The sequence below is a fragment of the Rhagoletis zephyria genome, unplaced genomic scaffold (assembly GCF_001687245.7).
Source record: "Rhagoletis zephyria isolate East Lansing unplaced genomic scaffold, Rhagoletis_zephyria_1.1 Rzeph_scaffold_04834, whole genome shotgun sequence".
NCBI lineage: Eukaryota > Metazoa > Arthropoda > Insecta > Diptera > Tephritidae > Rhagoletis > Rhagoletis zephyria.
The window spans coordinates 36,651-47,231 of NW_016161917.1; the positions used below are offsets into that span (position 1 = coordinate 36,651).

At 39.4% G+C, this 10,581-nt stretch overlaps 1 protein-coding gene across 1 annotated transcript; it reads right to left on the reverse strand.

The window, feature by feature from the left end:
- Positions 1 to 6,278: 6,278 nt before the first annotated feature.
- LOC108371261 (solute carrier organic anion transporter family member 5A1-like) lies at positions 6,279 to 9,240 on the reverse strand (the record flags this gene model as incomplete). The annotated part of the gene is made up of 5 exons (XM_017626780.1): positions 6,279 to 6,484; positions 6,554 to 6,873; positions 8,496 to 8,699; positions 8,781 to 8,928; positions 9,034 to 9,240. Coding segments are annotated over 5 exons (1,054 nt in total), but the record flags the coding sequence as incomplete, so codon positions are not given.
- Between the last annotated feature and the right edge of the window lie 1,341 nt (positions 9,241 to 10,581).

Sequence of the window (10,581 nt, forward strand, 5' to 3'; positions counted from 1 at the left end):
AAAAATATATACAATCTTTGGTTTCCTCTGATTAACACATTTTTTAGCCTTTACTAACCAAATGCAATCCAACGTGGTCGGTGTCCTTTACCCGCATAATAGCTGAGTACCGCCGAAACAACCATTTGACTAATATTATTGCCAATCGCTATTATGCCAGTATTTTTCGATGGTATCTTAAAGCGCTTTTCGAGCGTGGTCAGTGTGCCATTAAAGTAGGCATAAGTCATGGAAAATACACAGCCCACTAAGCCATAGAGCAGCACATAGGTGGATTGGTTGGCCAGCCTTAATAATTGAAAGGATACATAGTAGCAGAAAAAAGTTTGGCGTACTTATTTGTGGTCCATAAAATCTCAATATAGCGGGGAACTCCTTTATTTTGTTCTACGTACAAAATAGAGACATCCACGCTACCAGATTTCGATTTTTTTTTTTCTTTTTGTTTAAAATTTCGTGAATGTCTTTATTAACCGACTTTAAAAAAGGAGCTGGTTATCAATTCGTCAGAATATTTTTTATTTTTTTAACGGTAACCGATTTCTATATTTCTGTTTTTAAGGAAAGGTAGTACTTCAGAGGTGCTCCCATACTAATTTGGTTTAGATGAGATCATTAGATCATGAATAAATGGGCCGTTAATTTTAAATTTGTATATGTAAATTGAAGTCGGTTTTGCTTAAAAATGACTTCTTTTGTACTTAAAGAAATAAAGGGTCTAAAGTATTATTGCAAGGCAATTTCGAAAGTTTTTTTTTTGTCTTTTTAAATTTTTCTTTATATGTATCTTCAGCATTAAGATTCGGATCTCAAAGTACGACACATCGCGGTTTTTCTCTCGAGACGGTTACAAAAAAAATTTTCTTTCACCGAACGTAGGAGTCGCCCTATTGTATTTTTCGTCATATCTTCGACATTTACAGTCGAATCTTAAAGTATCGATGTTTTTTATTGTTTCATAGTTCATTTCCTCCAAGTACCCCGTTCCAGTGCTTACCCAACAGATCTTAGTTCTCGTCAACGTACCACCCTAATATCATTAAGTAAAGACGACTATAAACCATCAAACTTTTACTTAGGACGTATTTTGATTATTCCAGTAGACCTTAAAAAAATGTAGATTGCCGAAAGTATGTAGGTGTCACCGTAAAACGTAAAAGGCGACTACTAGGTTCGGTGAAAAGTTGTTTTTTATCGAAATTTTCTTGCAAAACTACTTTACACCCAGGGGTGTATGGCGAACTTTTTTTGTTTGCTTGTAAGGTTGTACGCTCTAATATACATATGTCCACTCATACACTCTAGTCACCAGTTAGATTTATAAAATATGAATTTTGCGCTTGCCTTTGAACACATGAACCTTTAAATATCCAAAAACCACAACGCACATCCTCGGTTATGGCCATATCGCGTAGAATTGCATTGATTTCTGTTTTGTTGCCACTCTCCTCCACATTCTTTAACTTCTTCGGTGCCTTCTCTTCGTTAGGCGACGGTTTAAGATTGGTCTCTGCCAACAATGTTGATTCCACATCACTCTCTCCGTGAACCTCTGAGTTCATTATTTTCGCTTCAAGCTGCACCATTTTAGAACTGAAAGAATCAAATGACAAGTAAGCGTAGTCTGAATGTGCACTGCTGCCGTGAGTAACTGCCAATTTGATATCTCAAATACCTACATACGTTTCACTTATCGTCTTTTACGATATATTTATTTGCATTTAGTAAATGGTGCATTATCTTAAATTCCGTTTTGCAGTTGAAAATGGAGTACAGATTGGTTTTATTTTTAAACAAATCTACTTTTAATTACTTCATTACTTGTTAATCTTCATGCGTATGCTTTCATGACAAATTATATAAACTAAGTACATTCATATGTATAAATAAAGTTGAGTGAAATTTAGTGGGCATGCGAAGAGATGGACACATCTGCATCGAGTCTGCATAGGTACGAGTTAAACCTGCTGCAGTAGCCAGAGCGAAGTTGGGCTATTGTTGTTCGAGTCTCCCGAAACAAACGAAGCTCTGTCTCGTCCACGTCAGGTGGTTGTGTGCCCAGAACGGCATTCACAGGTCTGGACTGTACGTAACTTGAGACTGACTGCCTGTGTATGCCGCTCATGGCCTGTCGATATGCTGTCGGATCCAGAGGTTGCTTTATGAACCTCAGAACTTCGTCTGTCAGTCTGTCTGTCTGTTCGGGTTCTCACGTCTATTGAGTATTGCTTGCTAGGCAATGTGTTGTGCTCCCTAATGGGGAGCATCTGCACCTCGTCATGTAAATGCCTCAGGTGCTGCCGGCTAGCGACTCTAGGACTTTGTTGCAGCTCTGTACTTTATTGACAATTGTGGTAAATACCCAGTTGCTGACCTCCTTCGCCCACTTGATGAAAAGGGTTTGCTGAAGATTTTGTGGGGGATAACGTCAGGCTCATTGCAGTGAAGAAGCGAGAAAGCTCGTAGAGGTAACCGTTTACTTTCGAGCATAAGTCATCAATTCCATTCCCGGACGCTATTATCATGTGGTTGGAGGAGCTTGGAAATATTAAACTTAGACAGTCAGATAATTCTCCGACCACCGTTTGAGCCCTCTATGTCTTGTAGTAGCGTGGAGTGACCAACGTTGTCAAACGCCTTTGACAGATCTAACGCTACGAGGACTATTCTCCCAAAGGACTGTTGCGGGTTAGGCCACGTGGCCATGGAGGATCCAGCGTGAATTGTCGGCTAAAATAGCTCGCGCATCGCTCCGGATCCGAATCGAGTTGGATAGTGACCTCACGGCTGACCAAAGCTTACTCATACTAGAGGTGAAGTTGTAAGTCTTCTGGTGCTCTTCCATATTGAGATTCCTAATGTGGAGATTTGATTTCCGTCATCGGCCTGGCGAAGGTTATCCCCATCATCGGTTAGAACAGCCGCTTCAGCAGGAAAGGTCGGACGGGTGTCCGGCTGAGATGAATCGAGCTTCACCAGCAGTGACAACCCTGCGGAACTTACATACATACACTCACTTACGTGAACGTCTGTTGGTGTGGGGAGGGCAGAGAAGCCTTTCCAATCAGCCTTAGAAAAGTTGACGTACTTAGGTTCGATGTTCCGCGGAATAAAAGTCCGCTGGTTTATCAATAGTGATGACTATGGAAGCGCAGTACGGGCCCTCGAAGTTCTTTGTCCATTTCGCGTGGAGCGCAGACCTGAACATGCCCTAAAGTGACACCAGCCAAGGCAGGTGTTGAACTTGACTGATGTGACGTTAAGGAATATCCTGGTCTGACACACATATGCAGATGTTTGGAGGAACCAGGAGTTGTTGGTGGCGGAGTGTGGGTGGTGGTGGGGTTATTTCTGTTGTGGTGCGGTTGTGTTTGCATTGAGCTGATCAAGTGGACTTGGGAGTGCCATGGAGGAAGCTCTGTTTGAACAGCAGGGGGCCACGTATGTTGCGGTCCACTGCCGGTGAGTCCTTAGGCCTGAGCAGACTCCATCCGTTGCACTCCAGTATTTCACGCAGCAGGGGTAAGTTTCTCGGCCAGGGTTTGACTCGATGCTAGCCCTGAGTAGAAGAGTTCGTAGCAGATACAGCTCCATGGGCGCACAACGCTTGAGATATTTCGCCAACCTAAACGGGGTTAGATCGCCGAAACAACAGCCCTTGGTCGGGTAAAACCCGAGTTATTCTGGTACGTAGAAACGGCTGCCGTGGCAATGATCGTTAGTGAAATTTACTGCTTAATATTTTTGTGGAACACTTTCACCTCTAACTGACATTTTCAATAACGGGTTTTGGTTAGTTTTGGCAGGGGTTTATTTAACCAATTAAAAAATCGTCGAAAAAGTGTCCGGATTTATTTCAAATACTAAAGTAGAGGCACGCATAAGTGCTAAATGGAGTTGTTAAACTCGCCACTTCAACCGACCAATCATCCAGGAGGCAAGATTTGTGTTTGAAGTCGTCTTGTACTAAGGCGTGTGCACAAAAAAAAAGTAACCTTTTTTTTTAGAATGGAATGGAATTGTGGGTGGCCGGAACAACCAAAAACAAATTTTTCCAGTATTTTCCATTGTACTTAAGGCCAAGAAACAGGATTTAGAGGAAAGGGATATGCAGGTGGGGGTGGGAGTTCATTACTCCTCTACAAATTTACCAGACTCCATTGTGAATTTTAGTAATTTGTTGAGGGAAAGAGAATGTACGTCGTCCATTCTCAGTATATACACCCGACCAAAAAATGTGAGTCTGGCGAAGGACGGACAGCGGCAGAGAAAATGTTCTGTACTATCCTCGTTCTCCAAACACGATGTACACAGTGGATCGTCGATGATGCCTATGGTGACCATATGTCGTCCCCATGGATTGTGCCCCGTAATAAGTCCTACCAGGGGTCGTAGATCACTCCTTCTTTGTCTGAGAAGAAATTTAGCTACCACCCTGTCAGGCCTTTTCAGGAAACACCTGGTCATTTTGGAGGTGTCAATAGTGCACCAATGGCTCTCATGAGTTTTGCTTATGAGATCCTTGATGCACCGGATCGTTCCCGCTATGCTTAGCCCTACAATTGGCTCCGGTCCAAATGGGCGCTCCAGAGAACCGCAGTTCGCCAATTCATCAGCCAGTTCGTTACCTTGAACACCGTAGTGTCCTGGCACCCATACAAGTTCAAGCTCATTCCATCTTGTAACGGAGTTNCACCGGATCGTTCCCGCTATGCTTAGCCCTACAATTGGCTCCGGTCCAAATGGGCGCTCCAGAGAACCGCAGTTCGCCAATTCATCAGCCAGTTCGTTACCTTGAACACCGTAGTGTCCTGGCACCCATACAAGTTCAAGCTCATTCCATCTTGTAACGGAGTTTAGCCTCAACTTACATTCCTGGACTAACTTTGAAGAGGTTCGAGCAGTTTCCAGGGCCTTTGGAGCAGCTTAGCTACAACTGCAGATCCATTATTGTTTACTTCCTACTTTCGTGTTAAGTGTCCATTAATGGCAGATGAAGCTGAAAAAGTGTTTAGCAAAAATCCTGTTTGTGTGACAACTAGGCTCGCTAACCGTCCTCCTTTCGTGAGGATAGTCCTCCTTTGCCACGAAAAGTCCTCAGTCCTCTCCAAAGATTAAAAATACTCCTGCGTTATTAGTTTTTGATTTCACATTTTTATTTGTTTGGATATGAATTCGAATGTCCCATCCGTATATATGCCGAAGTGTAACTACTAATTTTTTGGGTACATCCGATAGTTTTTAGGCCAGATTTTTCCACAAATTTTTTAAACTTAAAAATTATCAGATTGCAGACAGAAGAGCTTGATCAGCTGTTTTCTCTTGGTGGCAAATTTTCAAATAGTAAACAATTTTCTATTACTTTCCCTCCAAATGAACTGTCACTTTGCTCTCTCAATTCGCCTGCGCACGCGAACGCCAAATCCTTATAGTTTGTAGTAATTATTAACAACTTTCGGGTTGTCGAACATACTAATTAAAAGCAAGCGTAAAAAGATTCAAGTAAATTGTGTTAAAATTTAATAAATTTTATTATGTGATACACCTTAATATAATCATAATCGTACTAAATATCGTTACATTAAAATAGAAATTACATTTAAAATTGTTCTTTCTTCAAAATGTATTTCCAAACATAATAAAAAGTAAAATTATTTAATTTTGATTTTTTTTTAAATGGAAAATTTTATTAAAGCCTGCAGTTTGCTAATAGCTGCAGACATTTTTTTTTTTAATTATTTCAAATTGTGTGTGAAAATAATGTAAGTTACACCTCGCTTTATTAGAATAACGATTTGTAAATTAAGAGGTACATATTTAACCTATATATATTCTAATCTTATGTGTTAATACATACATATGTACATAAATCGTAGCTATTAATACTTTCTTCTTAAGCAATGGCGTACATACTGAAAATTCGTTTGTAGTATTTACAATCAAAATATTTAGTATACAGTACTTTTCCTAACAAACATTATAACAAAGCACAATATACATACACATAAACAGACCTTTATCTGCGTGTAAACATGTTGACTATAACTTTGGTAAATTAGCATAATTTCAAATGATTTTATTTACAAAAATAACTATGAACCTATTTTACTCTTATCAATCTAATAGCTACATATACATACATACAATTATACAGTAAACATTGGCTTTCATATTTACATAAATTTCGTTATTAGACTAAATTTGGCACAGTTACATACTTTCAAACGGGCACTCAAACTCAGACACACGCACATAATAAAATGTCTTACAATAAAAACTGCGACTGAATATATTTAAGATTTATAAAAATTATGCTTCTAAATCCTTAATGGAATTAACTTCTTCTTCATGCTGTACAATTTTCATTTCAACCTCCTTCACCTCCTCATCGAAGATTTTCAGATCTTTCACATAATACCAGACACCCCAATCGAATAAGGCTCCTATCGCAACAAATACTGAAGCGGTTATATTGAGTGTGTATCTAAAAGTAATTCGTAATTATAGTAGATTTTCATTTGGCGTATAAAGCCAATTCTCATTTTGTTCTTACCTCAGTGATTCTGGGTCATAAAGCCAACAATTGCCCTTATTTGTACACGTTTTACCCCACACAAGGCAAATACGGTCTAATACCCAGCCGAAGAATATGGGACTTGGTATAAATGCTAGCATGGACATCATCATCATACCGAAACCCATTGCTGCCGTTTTATCCTTCTCAGGCACGCAACGTACGGACACGAGAAAATTTGAGGCACGTCCTGTGGCGCCAACAAATTTGAGGCAACACATCACCGAGAGAAATGTGACAAATTGAGCAAAACAATTGACAGGACATGCGCCGGTTATCGCCTGACCACCGAGAAGAGCCTGGAAGAGAAAAGAAAAATTCAAAAAATATTAAGGAATAAGTATTAACAATACAACTATTGTTGTTGGATGTGGTTACCAAAATCGTATAATGAGCGAGGTGTTTCAAGAACTTGCACTAATGGCAAGACAAAGAAGAATCGTCAAAGGACGGTTCGACGAGGATAGAATAAAATGCGCTATATCTGCCTTAGCTCCTACGAAAGCACCTGGAGCATCACATGGAGCATAAAGAATTTTCGCAGCTCATCTTCAAAAGAGACTCCCTCACTGGCTACCTTTTCTGATACCGCTTTTCGGAGCATGTTTTTCGTGGGGGTCCCATCTACTACAGTGGCAGGAAAGGACAGTCCATTACAAACCAAAGGAGGGGGGAAACCAGCAGACCAACAAAAGTCATATCGACTTACATCCATTCTACTAAGAACAATGCAGAGAATCGTAGACAGGCATATCAGGGATAGTTTCCTTACCGAGAACCCTTTGCATAGATACTAAAATTCCCATCTTCTAGTAAGACATACTATCCACACTCTTCAGTTTCTAACAAGGAAAATTGAGAAGTCTTTTGTAGGACGAAGTAGTAGCGCTGGGATGTTTCTTGTACTTGGGGGGCGTATTCGTTAGCACAAAACACTCTCTAATAGACAATGACGTCCGGCGGGAAGGGGTTGATGAAACCACAAGCCGCTGGATAGCAAGCATCCTTCAATCCAGCACCATTACATCCACTCAAGGACAGGAAAATGTAAGATTCTTAGAAACGAAAGAGGGGCGTGATCTCCCCTCTGCTATGGTCCATCGTAGCAGGGGAGCTACTCTGCCTTATTAGTGAAAATATCTTCGACGTGCAGGCCTGTGCGGATGGCAACATTGTTACCATTTTGGCGCTTTGGGAACTAGATTTAGCTCTTTATTTTTCTATTCAGCTCCGAAACTTGGGGCTTAGCTCCTAGCTCTTTTTTAGCTATTTCGAAATCATTTAGCACTTTTTAGCTCCAGAAATTACAAATATATCTGTGGTCATAAGCAATATATGCCCGCCAGCTAGCCTATTTCAAAAGTTATAGACGAACATATTTTGGTTTCCCCATAAGGTTAACATTACAATCGAACTGTTTAAAATGTTTATTCTCGAATTCAGGTTTTCTAACAGGTCTTACATCGGATGTCTTCAGAATACTTAAAATATCAGACTGAATAATTGGGGAAAGCTGGAATAGACATCAAATACCTGAAACTTTAAAAAATCCGCAGTTAGGGTTCTACCGCTATCGTCGTATTATGTATGGTATCAGTACTCCCAGGCATATATAGATATGTATGCAATTATGTCAACAAGTTTTTCCTGCAGAAGCTATCGAGGTGAAGACGAAGATTTCATATAGTTCACCTGCCTAAGGGCCGGTTGTTCAAATCGGAGGTCGAAGCTTCGGTTAAATACAATGACTGCTTTATCGATCACATTTTATATGCAAGATTTTGAAAAGGTCGATAAAGATGTTTAACTGGCAGGTAGTGACAGCCACACATTGAACAAACTGCCCTAAGTAAATCAAACATTAGAGTCAGCGCTCCCTAGCAAAGGTAGCGGCACTTCGGCACTAATATTGTTAACTCACATCTGTATAAGCTGTGCTAAGTGATGTCGGTAATGCTTTATCCAACGTTGTGATTGGCAATTCTGGCCTTATAGTAGTCGTAATATTGCCGTCATCATTATCGTAGTTCTCTGATTTCAGATCCATCACAGTGAGACGTTTAAAGAATGGTTTCGAACTTTTATTAAAGCTGTTGTTAGGTATACAAGAACAGTCATAGTAAATCTGCAAATTAATAAAACAAAAATTTACTTATGTATACCATTTAGAAAAAATTGTGAATCAATACAAAGAAATCGCACTTACCTTTCGCCCATTGGCAGTTTTATATTGCTTCTTGCAGCCCGCATGACAAGGCGATATATAAGTCATATTGTTTTCCCCGCAAACCGGTGAGTAACGCACATAATCACAGTTACAATTCGAATTACAAGTGGGAGTGCTATTGAGGGCGCTAGTGTTTGGATAAATAAATATCAGTGGCAACATAAAATATTCACAATATTTGCGAGTATATTGTCTGCGTTCGCATGCAGTTCTTTGTATGTATATTAGTTACCTGTCGTGTATGTTGACAATCACCGACTGCTCATTGCCTGGACAACCGATAAAAGCATAAGCCAGGATGCCAGCCACGGTCAGGAATCCAACGATTACATTCCAAGCGGCCATATAACGTGCGCGTGGCTTATAGCGCGATATTACAAAACCTGATAGTAGCACACCGGCTGCAGAAAAGGCCAAGGCGACGGTACCAGTGACCAGGCTGCGGAAAATATATTGAAAACATATTACAATACTCGTATACTACACCGTACGGCGAAAACAAAACAAAAAAATAAAAAATCGAGATACACGAAACAATAAATATAGTCAGGAAACTATGGATCAAATATAGCAAAAGTGTGCTTTTCGTTTTCCTCTGATGTCAGAAACGTTTTTAGAAGGACTTGGAAATTTCAAAAATATTAATAAATAAAAAAATTACTAAAAAAAAACTCAGCGCTATGTTGAATAACCATATTTACAACTAAATGAACGTAAAAATTCCAGGGACCGAGAACGCGCTCTGATTATGGTTTAGTTTTACACGAGAACGAAATTTTATGTCAAGACCGTTCCCCCTAAAAGAACTAAATGGGAGCAAAAGTATTGAGAGCAGTTTGAACGCGAAACAAAAGGCTCGGCAACGTATCCGTAAAGAACCAAATGCGAACCAAACTCTCAAGAACGTTCTCGAAAAGAACAGAAAGAGAAAGAAACTTTCGGGAATCATTCCAATGAGAACGAAAGTACCGATAACGTTTTCAAAGAAGATGAAGTAAGAATAAAAGTCTAGGGAAAGTTTTTCCATAGAATAAAACGAGAAGAAGTTTTGATAACTTAACACTAAGAGGGGCGTCTACGGTTATGATGAAAAATCGTTTCATCGAGAACAATAGTTCTTAATTTTAAGCCAAAGAAAAGGTGGATCGTTTCAACCGCCAAATCGTTAATCATTGGGTGAACTGTCCTGGAATAATTTTCATATTCTGTGCAAGAAAAGTTTGTATCTTAAGTCTTTCGTTGACTTAATTTTCATACGTATCTTTACGGTTTTTTGATTAATTTTAATATTAGCACATTTCAAACTAATGTAACGCTATGAGAAAAGTTTTGTTCACGCCTCCTTTCTTCGCGAATATTTCGAAGAAGATTTGTTGCCGTTTCGTTCTAGGCCAGGAAGAACTGAGACTTTAGTTCCCATTTTGTGCTCCTAAACATTTTTCCGAAAGCATTTTTCGCTCTCTTTGGGATTATTCCATAGGATTTTGTTCCTATATAATTCCCGTCGAGAACGTTCTCCACAGTTTTGCTCGGGTTTTTGAGCGTTCTTGGGAACCAAACTGGGAGAACAACATTTACTTTCGATCATACTTTTTGTCGGTCCGTAAAAAAATGCTGTAAAATTAAAAAAATAAGTTTTTGATTTCACGAATATTGAAAAAGATGCACTTTTGATAAATTTTTATTTTTTTAAGCTATTACAATTACAAGGACGCAATTCGAGGATGTGGTTGTGTGTATATTAATCCTTAGCATATAATTTCTTTAAAAATAAATATTG